General features: G+C 39.7%; 1 protein-coding gene across 2 annotated transcripts in view; it reads left to right on the forward strand.

Moving 5' to 3' along the window:
- Window positions 1-2,356: 2,356 nt before the first annotated feature.
- PRKX (protein kinase cAMP-dependent X-linked catalytic subunit) overlaps window positions 2,357-18,117 on the forward strand; it is a 61,435-nt gene continuing 45,674 nt past the window's right edge. For both annotated transcript variants that reach the window (XM_074907674.1, XM_074907684.1), the window contains exon 1: window positions 2,357-2,824. In XM_074907674.1, the coding sequence (XP_074763775.1) occupies window positions 2,641-2,824 (184 nt within the window). In that variant the 5' untranslated portion in view covers window positions 2,357-2,640. The remainder of the gene's footprint in view (window positions 2,825-18,117) is intronic.

The raw sequence follows: 18,117 nt of genomic DNA on the forward strand, positions 1-18,117 counted from the left end.
GAAAAAAGGAGAACAGGGCTGCAGACTTTCCTACGAAGTGTGACCAAACTGGGCAAGCAAATAGGTTTCATATCCACTATTGCAACCAGCGGCCAGCTCTACTTCCACGTGCAATTTATGAAGTTATGAGTTTTGATTCTCAGTCTCATCATATTTAGAAAGAATGGCATTTTTTTTCCCTGAAATATTCTGAATAATAATCAGTATCTGGAAGATAAATTCTAAGTAGGTTATACAGAAGGGTTAAAGAACACTAATAATATGTTGACATTCTAAATATAAACACTACAATTATATTGCTATAACTACAACTAGCGAATGCTTTGGATGCCAGTCCAGTAAGGTAGGAAGCTAACTTTAATCATAAGAAAAGAGACACTGCATTGAAGGGAGCTAATCCTGTGCTTACAAACCTTGCTGAATCACGGCCTTTTTGAATGTGTGCTGTCATACAGGCCACCAACTGCTGAAGCACGGCCGTAGGAAGCTCTTCAAAGAAGCTTTAAGTTCCTGAATGCAAGTAATTTAATCACTACAATTCACAGAACAAATTGAAATATCAGTTGAAAGTAATCAATATCTTCTGTAAAGTATTTTCTGTCCTTTTTAATATCCGAGTAGTGAATGATTTCTTAGTTTTTATGAAAAAATAAAGGTTTCAGGAAGATCATATACGGATCTTCTCGGACAGACTGAAGTTAAGGTACTCTCTTGAAAATTATGACCACAATTAGCTTGTACCGTTTCCTAAAAAATCCTCTCAATTTGCAATTATTTGCCTAAAAAAGTTACATTTTTATATACACTGAGGTTTCCTCAAAGTATGAATGTTTATTTTTCAAACTGTTACTTTAAACAAAATTTTCTGTTATTTATTAAGAGAGCTTTGTTGGCTTGCTCATCTTTTGACCAAATAGGAACTCAATTTACAGCCTGCCAGAACATTTACAATTTGCAATTTACAGAATCTGTAAAATATTCCATTCAAGGCATGAATCATGATAATTTTTGTACACAATGCACAAAACATAATGCAAAAAGAAATTAAGTAACGTAGTAAAGCAAAACAGAAGTACAAAACTTCCAAAGAGCACACAAATGAAATTTGAAATTTTGTAGCAAAAGTGATGTCATCCTCCCCGACTGGTGATTCTTTTCACAGGCTGACAGGAAACAGAGATGACCAAGCATTTTTCCAGATTAATCATAACCCTTCATGTCAACAAGCAAAAAGATAAAAATACATGTTATATTCTCGGAGTATCGTGAGAGACTGCTGCAAGGCTCTCTTAAAATTCAGGACATATGTACATACATTTGTAATTCTTATAATTTATATATTTATACTCATTTTTGTATACGTAGACGTAACTATTTCTCATTGTTATGGAACCTACTCCACACAGAAACCAGTAGGCCTTCTATCCCCACGTTTTCGCATTCAGTAAAAAGATGTAAAATGCCACCTGTGTGACTCGATTTACACATGAGCTTTGCAGATATCCTGCTTATTGGAGCGTAGGGTAGGGGCTGAGAACGGTGTAAAACCGGGCCACAACAAGGCATGGAAAAGATTAGGATTTCCGTCCCAATTTTGACACGAACGCTTCTCAGTGACTTGGCTCACACACCCATTTTCCCTGTCTTTCAGCATAATTGTCAACAGTTTCTTGGCCGCTGGGGAAGGAGCTATATTCGGTAGGCGACTGCTGCTACGTGAGGTGCCTTCCCAGCGGAGCCCGGCGCGCCCGCCAGCCCCCTCCAGCCACCTCGGTGTTTTCCAGGCTCGGGCAGGGAACACGGGGGGGCCGTGGCCGTTGCGATGCCCCCACCTACTCGAAAACGGGGAGTAAAATAACGCCTGGGAAACCCTTTGAAAGGCGCGGGTGAGGGGCACTCGCTAAGCACGAGCCAGCCCAGGGACCCCAACGCTCGCTCGCAAGCCGGGCGGGGCCGGGCGCCGCTCGGCGGGGCCCCGTCAGCCCCCTGCCACCTCCCTGCCCCCGGGACCGGCCCCCGGCCCCCGCAGCGCCGAGGCAGCGCCGGGCACCGCGGCCGCCGCCGCCCCGCTCCATCGCCCTCCCCCTCCCCATCCCCCCATCCCCCCATCCCCCCCGCGGCAGCGCCGCCTCTCCGGCGGGACACGGGGCGGGGGAAGGGCGAGCAAAGGGCACCGGCGTGACCGGACACCCCCGGGCTGTGCCCGTGGCGGGTGGCGAGCTCCGCGCTCCCGCCGTGCGACGGCGGCGGGGCCGCGCCTGCCCCCACCCCACCCTCCCCTGTCCCCGCCCCGCCGGCCCTCTGCGGGACCGTGCCGCAGCGGCAGGAAGGCAAACCCCGCCCCGCGTGTGGCGCGGCTCGGCTCGGCGCGGCGCGGCCGGGCTCACCCTCGCCATTGTCTGCCTGCGCGGCGGTCCCTGCTGCGAGGGGCGGGCGGCGGCTCTGGCCGCGATGCTGAAGGGCTCCGCGCCCCCTCAGAGCCGGCAGCGGGAACGGGCTCCGGCCCCGGCGAGCAGCCACCCCGCCTGCTGAAGACTGAAACTTTGCGTCCCCGCCGCTCCCTCTCCTCCCTCTTCCCCTCGCCGGCCCGGCTCGCCCTTCTCCATGCGCTGAGCGGCCGCGGGGCGCCCGCTCGACCCCATGGACGCCTTCAGCGCCGCCAAGGCCAAAATGGGGGCGAAAAGCGGCGGCGAGGCGGCGGCGGCGGGGCTGGCCGCGCCTCAGCCCGCCGCGCCGGCCCCCAGCCCTGCCGGTCCCGGCTCGCCCGCCGCGCCCGAGCCCGCCGCTTACAAGCTGGAGGACCTGGAGACCCTGGCCACCGTGGGTGAGTGCGGGAGGGGCGAGGCGGCGGGACAGCGAGGAACAAAGGAGCTGCCCAGGTGCCCGCCGCGGCCGTGACCGGCAGGCGCGGCCCCGGGAGATACCCGAACGCCCTTCCCGGGCGCCCTCCTTTTTCGGGGGGCGCCCCTCCCCTCCCCGCCCGTTCCTTTCGTTCCGGTTGTGGGCCCGTTCTGAGCCCGCGGGGTCGGACCGTCGGCCGTTCAGCGGCCGGCAGGTGCCGTTAGGGGCGATCCCCCGCCGCGGAGCGGGGGCCGCGGGGGCTGCGCGGGGCGGGGGAGGCGCCGCCTGCCCGCAGCTCGGGAGCAGCGCCTGGGGCCGGCGGGGCCGCCGGCATTGTCTGTCCCGGTGCGGAGCGCGGCCCAGCCCCGCGCTGCCCGTGGCCTCGGCTGGGGCTGGCGGGTCGCGGGGTTTGGTCTGCGGCTGAACGAGCCTGAAATGAGGCTTGGCCTCCCGCTGAGGCGGGGACGGTCGCTGCTGAAGCCTTAAGACCTTTTGGTGTGAAACCTCTTTTATATGGTTTAACTTCCTTTACCTGCATCGTGATAAAAAAGTCATCATTTAAATGTGGTTGTCGGGCCGGTGAAGAGACCGGACGGGTTAACCGAACAGCTAAGTGTACTTCAAAACCTCAGCGCCCTGGGTATTGATGCAAAGATGCTTCGCGTGTGCGGCGTTTTGGTAGAAGGCAAGGTTGCGTCTCACATCGACCACACTTACCGAAAGCTGCCTGTGATCAGCGGCGTGGCAAGACTAAACACGTATGTTTAATAAATTGGTGTTTCGGACAGCAGCAGTGGTGATGTCTTCATAGCCGCTGTACCTGTCAGTGCATTGTGTTTGAGCACACGTACATATCGTAGTACACGTACGTTTTAGCACCTGGCTTGAAGGCTTGTATGTTCAACTATATGAAAGTTTTATTCTTTTTTTTTTCTTTATAGGACTGAAATTATTTTGGATAGATTTATTCCAGGAAGTGCTGTAATTCTTGATTTCCTCTAAGCTCTCTTCAGCCAAAAAGGTGCAATTTAAACCCTTTCTCAGTGAAGTTAATAGTGTTAATGGGTCTTTAAAAATGGAGTTGGAAAGGCCTGAGAAAGTTGTGATTGGTGAAGACCATCTTAACTTCCCTTGAAGTGCGTTGGTTTTTTTTGAGATAATTTTTCCAATTTGAAATGTGAACAGGCATTTTACTGAGAAATTAATTGAGATTATTATTAGACTGCCTGAAAGGTTTGTGATGGTTTTGTTTTCAGCAGAAGCGGTTGATCTTTTACATCATGACTAGTTGCTGTGATGCAGATGTCATCACAGAGGATTATGACTTCAAGTGAAGCATAGGGTGCAGAAAAATGCTAGTTTTTAGAGAAGGCGTAACAGTCATGAAATGTTCTGGAGGCCAATAAAGAAATGTGGAAATAATCCTGGTGTCAAATTTTAAACAGCCTATCTTTTTGAAGGTTCTTTAAGGTGCTCCTTAGAGATTAAGGAAGAGGAAAGTTGTAATTCCACAAGGTAGAGAGATTTTAAAAAAGTGAGACTGCTTGATATGAAGGGAATAAAATGTAAAAGGAGCAGATAGCTGCCTATCGGGGAACTGACAAGATACTTAAAGAATAGTCTTTCCTCTTCTGTCTTCCCCAGCTTGATTTTTTTTTTTTTTTCCTTCTTTTCTCACATAGGTCTGTCTGAGAAGATGACCGTTCTTTGCATCTCTTATGAACGGTGCCATTGGTTGTTTTATAGAGAGAAGGAAGACTAAATGAAAAACTTGAAGGGTATAAAAATGTGCACAGATAAATACTATAAGACCTTACCTTATCAGAGAAGCTGAGCTGGCTAATTCTAAGTTGGTTTTAAAATGAGTATGTGACATGGATATGGATCTCAGTAGAAGGCTGCAAGGAGGGAAGGGATCTCGCTCCTGACCAGGAAGCAATACAGCAGCCTCGAAGTGATACTGAAACTGAACACATTGGTACCTGCCTCTGAGTGGCAGAGTTCATAAAAGATGCAGTGTCCTGCTAATGTGTCTGTAGTGCATCTGAGATGTGAACCAACAACTCTGCATGAGGTTGGGCTGCTCAGTATGCACCTACTAACATGCTGCATTGCATTCCTGAGTTAAATGGGCTGCAAGTTAAGTAAGTGCAGAATACTGCAGAATAATACGTAGATGTGTAACTTGAGCTTGAAAGAACTCCTCTTTTGTTGGCTTAAACATTTTTTAGTTAAATTAATTAAGTATAGTTTACGTTTATATCTCACATACTGGAAGAGTATATCTGGAATTTCTTTTCAGCAGTGGTTAAAGTCAGTATTATCCTATCTTCCATTTTGATCTCCCTACACAAATGCAGATGAGATTAATGTATTGTCATCAATTTCACTACAGCAATTTAGAGTCATGTGCAGTTTGATTGCTGTGATAAGAATAGCCATTTTCTTTCTGCTGATGTTCTCAAAAGTTACATGCTCTATCTGAGATGCTTGGAGATGTTTGTGGAGGGGGATACCCAGGACAGGAAGTTCTGGTAACTTCTCTACTAGAATTGTTGTTGCTTGTAGACATACCCAGACTTAGAAACAGTATGGCTTTGGAAACTATCAACTTGAGAAAGTGGCAAAATAAGGAGGTGACCTCCATGCTCTTACTGCTGTTTATGAGTAATATTTAAGGTAACAAAATTACACTGGTGTCTGTGAGATTGTGGTCATCCCAGACTTCAGGCACCTTCTCTTGGAGGATGGAATAAAATTAATGTAAAAAAAAAAAAATAATTGGAAGCAGTACTTGCTTTGCGTGTAATACCTATTGTTTTAAATATCCTTAATAGTCAAAGAGGTTTAAAATCTCTCTGTTAACCCAGTCACCATAATGCAGGCTGGATCTGGCATGTTCTCTGAGATTTCTCTTGAAAACTCTGCCTGGTTTAGCAAAGAACTCACTGTGAGGGAAGAGCAAGAGCGGGAACAGGTCAGCATAATGATTGAGAGGGCACTTACCTTCCTCAAACATCCCAGGACTTGACCTTTGTTTTGGTGTTTGTGGGCCCTTTGGTAAAGGGCATTGGGAGCAGAGACTAGTGTGCAGTTATGCTTTTGGGGAAAGTGCCCTAATATTTAGCTGGTAAAGTGAAACTATGGGTTTGGAGGAGGGCACAGGAATGGGATACATACTTATTTCTGGCACTAAGAGAGGTTTAACAGGAAGAGTATTTCTTTGAGGGTTCTTCCTGGGATGTTGAAGATGTGGCTTTGAACCTTTGAGGTGTATGTTTTTTTTAACTAGTCCTCTTATATGAAAGGTGAGTGCTCTTGCTCTCTTGCTTGCTGCTGGAAGTGCCTGGATGACCACTTCTGGTTTTGAATTAATTTTCCTTAAAAAGGGGGTTGAAATAAAAATGTTTGCTCATCACATTTGGAAACTGCTGCTTGGACCAGGCTGTAATATTATGTGAATCTCAATTGAATTTACGTGCTCGGCTGTGCAAGACTGAAGTAGTTCTGTGCTGTACAGAAGCAAAAATTAATATGCTATGACCACCATGTTCATTGAAACTTAACTGCTGAAAGTTCATGGCCCACCCATGCTTATCTGAACACATTTCAAACTTTTTGAAGGTCTGGTCAGTGAAAGAGAGAGATTATGAGCACTAGTGGCATAGTTTCTGAATCATCTTTGGTTTTGATGAACATTTAACAAGAACAACCTTCTTATTCAGTAACCAGAGGGGCTGCAGTTGAACACCTGACATATATCCTGAAATTGAGATACTACATTTTTAATTATGCCATGATGAAGTATAATTCAGATAAACTAGAAAAATAAGTACAAGAAAACCAGAAGATATTCCTTCACTTTTGTGTAGGTGAAGTTGGGAGACCAAATGTTATGCTCCTGAATGAGATGTATGGAACTAGGGAAGGGGGGGTGGAGGGGAAGAGAACTCTAGGAGGAGAAAGGTGACAAATTTATTCTTGCCCTCTCTCCTGTGAGATGTTTCCTGCACATCTTTCAAAGTGCAATGAATTCCATAGCAGGCGTTATAAATGTAAATTGGGTTTTCTAAATCTATTCAATTGATTGAAATATTTTCATAATAGTCTTTTCATTCGAAAAGATTCTTTTAAACAACTGTTCCCATGAAGTGCATTACACTAAACAAATGCAGAATAAAAAATTGGGCAAACCAGTATTTTAATTTTTATAAGCATGGGAAAATTTTACAAAGTACATGAGAAAAATGAGGTGCAACATGTTTTTAAATACTTAATTTCACTGTGTTCACACGTAAAATGTGCTAGCCAAATATATTTCAAATGGCATATCAGCAGGACAGTAGGTGCAGAGCTGCAGTCTGATGCTGAAAGAAGGAATCTGCTCCCATAGAAGACATTACAGTGCAATTTTCCCTGTGTATAATCTAAGTAAAAAATTCTGTGCCAGAATAGCTAAGTTCTTTGCTAGTGAAGAACACTGGTGGCTTTTTTCTCCTTTTTTTATTTTTTTATTTTTTTTTTAAGGGGCTTGGATTAGTTTTGCTTCTTACCAAGTGTTATTTTTGGTTTCACTACCAAGGTCCTCACCTATTTTAAAATATTATATTCTGAGGGATGTGTGAGCATTTTTTTCCTGTTTTGTCACCTTTTCTTGATACGGAAATGATAAATAATAATTCATGATTTTACTTGGCAGTGTCTTTACCACAAGTTTTGAAAGAAAACATGGTCTGAATGTTGTGACTGTAATGTTGACCTGAATTCACCATTACACTTGTACATCTTTAAGACTTTAGTCATAAAGCTGAATGACTTGGATTTTGTTTTCACTCTCTGTCTGTGGAATGTCTTTCTTGCTTCATTTTTTGCTCCTACAAGATCATACTTGTCCCAAAATAAGTCCTTACTATTGTTATAGCTGATGTTTAGAGAGAAAATGACCAGGTGTGACTCAGCTTTCTTCTCTTGCTTTTCCTGTTATCCACTGCTGAGGTGGATTTCAGTAGCATAACGTTTATTGTGGAGTAGGCAGCAACAGGTCCCTTCCCATAAGGTTCTTGTTCTCATTAGCCTGGAAAAATGGATTGAAACAAATATTCCTTTTTATCTTTCAGAAAGGTCAGAAAAGTGAGTGTATATGGAAGAAGTCTGAACATGTGAAAACTGAAAGTTCACATTTCTGCTTTTCTATCTTTAATGTTTAAAATCAGTGTCAAGTAGATGGCTAGTGTGTAATCACCTGTTTCTTTTGCCTTAATCTTACTTAGGTATCTAATTGACTGTGGAAAGAAATTCAGAATACTTTGTCTGGTGTTGTGGGCTTGATGGTATGTTATAGAATGAGCTTTAATATATTTTTCTTGAAGATAAACGATTTGTTAAGTCCTATAAATAGCTCAGAGATGCTCAGAACTGCCTGTTGCAATGCAAATAGTCAAAAATAATCTGGAATTCAACTAGTGCTAATATTTCAGAAATAAGAAGGATGCTAAACTCGTCTCCCACAAAATCAAAAGCATCTAACATCACACCTTCCCCCTGCCAAGTTTATGTTTAAAACCAACTGATGTTCCAGGTGAAGATACTGTTGAAAAATTCTTCCATGAAAAGTGTTGTGTGTCAGCACAAACTGGAAAAAAAAAAAATTTGAATTATGTTTTTTATCTTTTCCCATCTTCAAAGGGAGGAAATATGAACTTGAAGTACTGGTGGCTGACAGCGTGTAGGCTCTTAGGGCTTGACTCACCTTTTCTATGTTTAGTTTCCTGAGTTTACATGTCTGGACTGTTTGTCGTGGACAGGGATAGCAGCCTTTTGGAGATAGACGTCTTGATATTTTGGCTTTTACATCATGAAAACTTAGGGAAACAAATCCCAAGCTGAAGTGCATTCGGTCCTGGTTTGATCCACTTTAAGGGTGATAGGCAGTATGTAAACAGAAGGGAAAGGGTGGTTTATGTACCACTTTGGTTATGAGAGGCACAGACGTGTACAGAAACAAAGGGTGAATTTTTGTGAAATAAAAGATGGGAACTCTGTGTTAACCTTGCAGGGGCCTGTCTGGGCATAAGCTGTCTGGGTGCTGACCAAATTAGTTTACGTTAAACAATACCATTCCCTTACTGTTGATACTTAGTGTGAAACATCTTCAGCATTAACTTGCACTACTCAGAGTTGTTTAATAGGATGTCTTTAGCTGGGAAAGCATCCTCCCATTCCTACACAATTTTAGAGGCTTTTTAGCAGCTTCAAAGATGTTGGTAAGTAAAATTTTGCTGAGTACTGTGTGTTAGTGTGCACCTGGGATATTCAAATGCTAGGGAAGATCAGTTCTCAAAATTAGACTGTATTTCTGTTTTCCCAAAGAAAGACTATCTCTCAAATGAATGAACAAAGGTGTCTTTTTTTTAATTAAAAAGAGGGGAGGTATATGACACATCATTCCTTTAACCGCTGTTTGAACCTCATGTTAGAGCTGTGGTTCAGTTATTTTTGAAATATCTATTGCATTGGTTTTATTATTTTTTAATAGTGAAGGTTGATTAGAAATTTTCCCGTAGTACAGCCTCTTCTATAGGGTGTAAATTTAGAGTGCTAAAGAAATTCACCTGGGAGACAGGTGAGTAAATTGTGAGAGTAGTTAACAAAACACTTATATTTGGAATGTTACAGAATGAGCAAATATTCAAAAAACACTTATGTCAGTCTCGTTTTGGTATTTCTGTGGATAATTATAGTCCTGCTTTGTTAATTTTGGTAAAAAAAAAAAGTTCAGATTTTTTCCCTTTGTAGTAGATTACCATTTTATTTTGGGTAAATAATATATTTTAAGGGTATTGAAATGATTTCAGTTGTGATGGTAAGACTTTAAATTGGCAAATTAGCGACTTCTTGAGGGGTTTCAAGGGGATGGTGTTTGAAATTGTTACCTCTGAAGTAGTAAGTGATGTTTATTTTCTTTTATTAAAGATTTAGAGGGACAAGGTATAAGTGTTTCTGTGACCAGTTTTGCCCTGAACCCATTGATAATCTTAAACAAAAAAATAAAAATCCAAGAATAATACAGATTATCATTTTGGAAAGCTTCTTTGAACTTAAAGAAAACATCTTGTTCTACTCTGAAGAGCATTCTGAAAATATTAGAATAGCAATCTCATTACAAGGATTAATTTAAGCATTTGTTTTTACACAGTTTAAGGGCCACAGTCTTATTGAGCTCTAAATATTGTGGCTTTACAGTTCAATTTAAGCAACTTAACTGTTCTGTGTAAATACCCAAGATCTTTCACTGACAGGCCAAAAGATGACTGGAGCAGGGAAAATAGTGTTGAAACTAGCATACTGGAAGTGTTTGGAATGTACTCTTCTGGACATATCTGTGTTGTAGAATATATAATTACAGTTCTCCTTTTCAGACACACCTAAACTAGAATTAAACTGTTTTCACTTTATTTCAATACAACTGCTAGTTGTATTGCTAATATGCTTGTGCTTTTGGGTTCATGAAATAAACTTGCTGTGCTGCTGTGTAATGCTCATGCTGAAGGATTTGTATTAATATCTATACCTACTTCAAGGTAGTTTGAGGGTGTTTGCATTGCAGAGTTGTGCTTCAAATGTGTGGACACAGATTTTCTTCTGGTGAAGTCTGACAGCTGCCCTATCCACTCTTAAATTGTGGTGATCTGTGGCATTTGTTCATGAAAACTTTCCACTTGGCTGCCCTCTTTATTCTTTCCCATCCCAGCTTGGAGCGGTTGATAACTGGTCTATTAATTGATTGACAGTAACTTTTGTGTAAATGTGTTGTCATTTTTTTCGCAGAGAATCAATTGGTCTGTTTCTGTACACTTCACCTCTGACAAATTGCTAGTGTGTGTGTTTATTTATAACTGAAACACATAAAAATTAATGAAGGAAGCATCATCTCCATGTGACTAAACTGCATGGTATAACATATTTCTGTATAATGCCAATGGCAATGTTCGACTTGTCTGTTGGGATGATTTGGTCAGTGGAACCATGCCCAAAGTCTTGCTTTGACCCTTAACTTTCTTAGTCTGCTGAGGGAGCGGGGAAGTCTGGCTCAATTTGACCTACATTATAGTTAAGTAAATCTGAACTGCACCCTCGGCAATGAGAATACTTTGTGAAGTATCTGGATTTTTAGTCTTGTGACTATTTGTTGGGTAGTGTTTATTTAATACCAAAGTAAAAGTAGATTGGTTATATGCTTTTACTTATTTTGCAGTGTATTTCATAGCCCTTATGCCAACAGGTTATGGTGTCTGAAACAGACTAATTTTTACATAAAATCTTCTTTGCTTTTGTTTCTCTTCTGGCTATTCAGGTTGAATATCACCTACACCTTTCTCTATTGGATTATAAATTTTATATATATGCGTATATATGTACATTTATATAAACTCATAAAACAAGTACTACAATTCTACAGCTTGATGTAGAAAGAGAATACGAAAACTTCTTTCTGCTCATTCTCTGTCAGCATATATATAGGACTTTTTAACTAGTTATCTATTGCTCTTAGTAGTTCTTTGTTTCTGCAAACTATTCATACAGTATCTACAGCATGTGGCATTTTTTTTTCAAACTAGGATATTTTTGACTTCCTTAAAAGACTGATTCTGAACTAATTTTTCATGAAAGCTCACATAGCTGGTGTTTATTAGATTCTACCATACAATTTGCAAGAATTTGGGTGTATTTTGTATTTATTGGAGTACTTGGAAAAGGCAACTCAAGACAGATGAGCTGTATAATAGAAACTATTATTAGCAGTTGTAACCTGTGACTTAAGCATGCATTTGTTTTTCATGTGTACACTTGGCATTGTCTTACACGTATTTTTTAAAAGCACTAAAGCTATCAATGCAATACATTATTTAGCCTGGAAAAAGTGACTATATAATGTTTTACATTGTCTAATAGAAGAGGAAAGCATGTGGACCTGCCAAGGTTTGTTTTTTTGTTTAGTTTTTTTTATGTGACTCTTACATAGGAGGTTTTGTTACCAAAATTATATAAAGTGACTGTTTAGGGCACCCACCATGCAGTATTTGAGTTTTGTTAGGGTTCTTCATTAAAACTTAGCTTCTTTACACAGCATTCATGGCATTTGCTTAAATGTTGTTCTGTTTGTATTGGGAAATACGGGGACTCTGAGCAATCTGAAATATTTACGGTAATGACATTGCCATTATTGTTAAAGGTGCAGGGAGCTCTCTGGATTAAAGCAAAACATCTACATACTGTTGCTTTTTGTGCTTCTCCAGTAGTGCTTCCAGTCAGTAAATTGAATGCTCCAAAATGGTTTCGGTAGATGTTACTTGAGAGAGCTATCCCTCCGTAGACTCTTCAAAAACAGGCTAAACCATGGGTAAAATTTTACTTTGCTGATCTATCTACTAATTAGGATGCACTGTAATAGCTATATGGATGGCAAATATATAAAACAAGAGACTGGGAGCTGACTGTGTTTATGTAAAACTTCTGGGTGCTGTAATAGCAGACTCCTCTAGCCACCTGCCCCAAAACTGATGACAGACTTCTTGCCTCAGACCTCTTCCCCCTAGCTTTGTATTGGCTTCTTACAGCTTCTTGGGTGCAGGAGATGATAGCCTGTACAGTTTTAATTTGCATGACCTGCCAAAAATAACTTCAGAGTATGCATTGTAAAATCTTAGTTTGTTTTCAGGAAGATTAGTGGGTAACTCCTTGTCTGTCCCTGGAGAATGAACAGTGAGGACAGCTGCTGATCAGTCTCTTTCTGAAGTGGGATTCTTGTCCCCTCTTCCATCGGAATATTTGAGGTTGCATGTTGGTATGTTGAATTTGTGTTATGAAGCCACTAAACTCTCCCTGACTTTTGTGACTTTCAGAGGCCTATGAAGACTTCTGCAGTATGCCTTTATTTAACCCACTCAGTTGTTACACTCAAGTGGTGGATATAGAAGTTACACTGAATCAACAATATTGTTCTTCCTTCTTTTTTAGTGACCAACATAGTTCAATCCACTTAAAATAAATTCACGTTAGCAACCATGTATGTAGAAATTGCTCATTCTCTAACATCTTTGGAAATAATATAATTTGGGATATAATAAATTTAAAAATACTTTTTTTATAAATTATAATAAAAATTATATATTTAGAAATATCCCAGTATTACAGCTTTAAATTCAAATCATTCTGTTTACAAGCTTTCTGCATCTCTTCTGGTAATTTCACAGTGAGTAGCTGTGATTCCTTGGATCTGTTAATGGAAAATTTTCCTTGAATAAAGTTGGTTTTGTTACTTTTTATTTTTTTCTGCTAGAAAAGGCATCTGGGAAGAAGCTGTGAGGAAGACAGTGTGTCCTACAAGGCAGAACCATTAGAAGGAAAACAAAGTAACTGAGAAGAGATTTAGGAAGAATTTGAAAAAAAAGAAGTAACACCGAAATTAATGCAAAAAAAATTTAAAAGACATAGAAATATATTTCTTCTGTGAAAAAAACTCCGTGGGTTTTGAGATTACTTTTTTGGATTTCAGCTGTATACATTTCATCCTTCATCAGTTGAAAAGTAGAAACAAATAGGGGCACATCCATTCCTGATGGTGAAAAACCTATGAAAGCTATCCCTGTTAAGTTTTTACTAAAATAAACTATACCGTTTGTTCTGAATGTCTATCTGAAGAGAGTTTTTAGAATTAACTCTTTATCTGCAACACTTACTGTAAGCTAAAAGATTTATTTGGGTGGTGGTGGAGATAATTTTTTTTTTCCTTTGTTTTTAAGTAGGCCTAAATTTGTCAGTATTCCTACTGTACTGTTTATTGTAAGTTAGGCAGAGTAGAGCTTTGTTGCCTTGATTTGGGATAATTCTGGGAAAACAATGCTCTGGAAACCTGTGATAGGACAGTTTGAGCAGGTTGTGTGTTTTGTGAAATAACAGTATTTAACATGTGAAATCTAAAAAGGTATTTTGGATCCTGTTTAGTAGGGATTTCTTTTAACATGAAATACGTATGAATTGTACTATACTGCAGGTGATACTACTTATCAGTGAACTCTTTTTATCTGTTGAGAAGAACTTGCAATACATGCTAATAGTAAAGAGAGAAGCAACATTGTGAAATGGGAGGTGCAGAAGACAACTGGGTTTGTGGCTAATTAGCCAGTCCCTCAGCAATCTTAATTTTTTTTCTGAGAGGTTTGTAGGTAAACCCATCTACCTTAAAACTAAAGCAGGAGTTGGTTACATAGTTACTGGCTTCATAGCTTAGAGTATGCTTGTTTCACGCTGCTTTTAAGAGTTTCTTAGGAGCATACTTTGGTGATAAAAACCTGCAATATAAATGATTTTGTCTTTGAATCTTGTTCTTATTAAATGGTTAATTGGAAGCAAAATGTTTTGACACTATGTAATTGGAGATGAGGGTTCACACCTCAGTGTTAATTTTACTTATTCTTGAATTTTACTTTTTTTGCATGGTTGCTATTTGTATTTTAATATTTTAAAGAGGGTTCTTAGTGAAATGGGGACTACCAAAGTGGATGAAAAGTCAGAGAAGGCTGGCAGGCAGTAGTGGAGATGAATGCATAGTTGAAGCTATACCTGTGGTTCATAATGTTGAACTCCTGCTTAAAAATGATGCCGGAAAAAGAAAGTAGGGCAAGGGGATTTAACACTGGTTTGAGACGCACTTCCATTTTGTTTAGGTAGGTTTGTGTTTACTTCATACTGTGTCTTTTTGGAGCAAAACAAGTAGAATAGTGTGAAAGTCTGGCTAGGAATATGGTTGAGCACCCTAAATGGTTGTATGTGGAGAAACTAATGTTACTAATGCTTGATTTGGTAGGTAGATCTGAATTTGTTGCTAGTTAACACTGTTGTGCGACATCAGCATCTTTATGTTATTGCTTCATCTGGAAATAAGCCATCTATGGATTCACTGATATCCTGAAGTTGGGTGCTCTTGCATGAAATATTGCCAGTTTATCTCCTGTAATAAAATACACTGATAAACTCCTCTCTAATCTTCACGTGTTTTGGCATTTAAAGTATTTGTAGGAGGAAAAACTTCTCCTGCTGGCAATTGGATGTAAAAGCTAGGGAGACATTCAAAACTCCAGATACTCCCAGACTAGTTGTGATTTCTAGCCTAATTGGCTTTCCTTTTTGATAAAGAAGTTAGGAGCTGCATTGTTTGAGAACAAACACAACTTTGTTGTTTGGCCTCCCTTGGTTCTCTAAAATACGATTGTTGAAATAAAATTAAACAATTATTGTAGTAATAGGAAGTTCAAAAAAAACCCCCAAAAAACAACAAACGAAAAAACAACCTAGAAATGTGAGGACACTTGGGGGAGAAGGAGAGCAGAGAGAAGGAAAAAAAAGCTGTGCTGTTTGATCACTTTGCCTTGGAGATCATTCCCTAGCATAGTTGGTTTAGTTTTATAAGCAAGACAAGTCCTTTGTTTGGTGCAAGCTCTTCAATAATTTACCATAAAGTACATTCGTCTCTAAAGAGTTTTTCATGTCTTACACAGACCTCATTTTAAAGACTGAGGAACTAAGTAAACTTCACTAAAAAGAACTGTACAGTGAAAACAGGTGCTTAGGGACTCCAAACATTCATGGTACTTAACTTGTGTACTGGCAAATCCTTTATATTTAATTCTTATGTCAAGAAGTAAGATGTTTATATTGATCATTGGCATGGCTTTCTTCTGGTACCTCCTGGGGACATATATTTTGGATAGTGCAATGCTAATTTCCTCTTTCATCAGTGATGTAGGAGAACCTCTTATATATGACATAATTTCATCGGTGTCTGTCCTGTCTTCTGAGACTGTTACTTGTTCCTAGGAAACATGCAAGCACCTGAAACAAATGGCAGTTTATAGAACAGGAATTATCTAATATGCCAAATCAGAAAAATTATTAGGCATATTTAATCTCTCTTCAGGGCAGACGTATGCCTTTTATCTTTGCTGCTGAAAACTTAAAATGCTTCAGCTTCTGTAAAAAGGTTAATGGATGATAAACTAATAACTGTTAGATACCAGTGACTTTCAGTTAAAACTGATTTGGGTTATATTGAACCGATGACCTGCCCCAGATAAACTGGGTTTGTGTTCATTTCTGATCTTTATATCTGCCCCTGCCTTCTAATTTCAGCACATATGTGCTTGTGTGCTATTTCTTTAAGAGTAAGTCCTGAATTATAAATTATATTGACATGCTTATTCTTGAAAATAAATAATTTAGAATACCTTTTGTTGAAAGGTGTGCTATGTCAACCTTAATAGTGAGGGATCCTCTTAGTAAGCAATGATGCTACAATTTTGGAGGAACGGTCTACAAGGGCATGTCAAGTACTCTTGGCATGTGACCTACAGCTCATGAATTCAATTAGCTGTAATTTATCCTATCAAAGTGGTGTTGGATTTGCTATTCATTGTTCTCTCTACTGCAGACTGTGATCCTGTTTTTAAATATATCACACTAGGTTCAGATAATTAATTCTGAGATTTTATGGGTGAGAGAGTAGAAGTGAGAAGCAACTATATCAGTAAACAACAAAAAAAATTAACCTGTGGTTGGGTAAATGGGTATATGTGTGCGTATATACTATACGCCCATATATTGCGTATATGTTGCTAAGAAATTTGAGGTATGATGAAGTCATACATAGGAAAGCAGAGTGAAATAACTGAAAATCTGAAAGAAAATACTGATTCTTAGAAAAAAAAGAACTTGGTTTTATTTTCAAGGTTTGTCTGTTAATGACTAATAGCTTTTGGTGACTGGAAAGTGAGAATTCTGGGGATATAAAAACGGACTGCGTGTGGCTGACTAGCTCATAACTGTAACTGTGACATGATGGGTTGGAAATTCTGTTTGTGAGGTCTATGTAGTAGTCCACTATTATTACTACTATATGATACACTTGATACTCTATGACCGTACAGAGCATTATAAGTTAAGATCAGAGAAATAACTCCTTATGGCCTATGGAGTAGAGCAATTGATAAACTTTAATGCTGAGAATTGGTTTCCATGCAGTATTGTGAATAAACTATACATAAAAATTAAACTTTTGTGTCTAGAGTAGGGTTTTTTGAGAAAGGGTGTAACCAGGTAACACTAATGACTGACAGATGGGTTTTAGATCTCAAAGTTCTGATCTCCTGATGCTTTTGACTGTCACAGATAATGGAGAGGGTTTTTTTTTTGTTTGGTTTGTTGTGTGGTGGTTTTGGGGTTTTTTTCAGCTTTGTCTTCCATTTGAGTCATTCTTTAGATTAGGCAGTTCAGTTAGTATGGAGACCTGTGCACGTGTATTGAGTTAGTGTATTGTCCAAACATTTGTCCTGAAATGCATTTTTTAAACTCTCAATTGACTTTTCTTGTGTACATATCTTAAGTGATTTGCCACTGTACTACTTTGAGCTTAGTCACCTCAGGTTCGTGGGTGAATCCAGTGAATTGTTGGGCTGAGATTCTGCAATTTGAGGTGAGTCTTGAACACTGGGTTGATATTTCATCCTTATTAATGACCCAGACTCAATACATGTGAAGTTATGTGATCTTTTCTTCTCAGTGCGTTTAAAAACTGAACTAAATTTGTTTGACAGTGTTTGAAGTGCTTTCAGATTTCATGGCAGGTTCTCAGGTCTTATGGAAGGATTTGTGTAGGGTATGTGCCTACTGTTTTCCTTCTTTTGGATTTATATGGATTTTTTTTTTTTTTGTGATATTGTTCCAATTCTACAACATGAGAATTAGGTGACTTTTTAATTTTTATTATTTTAATGGAGCCTGTCCTTGAATTGACAGATAATATTTAAGAAAGTCTTACTCATAAATGATTTAGAAATCATAAATTTGAACACAATTGTCAACAAAAATTACATTTGAGATCTGTATTTTGAAAGATTATATACAATTTAAAGAAGCATATACTTAGTAGTGTTCTGTGATACAGGTTTTGATTTTCTTAGATTTAAGTCTTCTTGCACTACATAAACTTTGATATTGGGTAAGTTGGTCATTCTATAAAACTAGCTATCAAATAGTAGAAAAACAGGTCTGAAACCACTTGCCTGCATTTTCATATAAATATTCTAAGAAATAACGAGCTTAGCTCTTCTCCAGTGTTTATATTAGCTTGGAAATATAGGAGTGAATATTGCAGTTTGGTAAGGATAAATTGAAGTAAGCTAAATTGTGCTTACCTCTCCAAACAAAGCATCTGATTGGGAA

The sequence above is a fragment of the Athene noctua genome, chromosome 1, assembly GCF_965140245.1.
Source record: "Athene noctua chromosome 1, bAthNoc1.hap1.1, whole genome shotgun sequence".
NCBI lineage: Eukaryota > Metazoa > Chordata > Aves > Strigiformes > Strigidae > Athene > Athene noctua.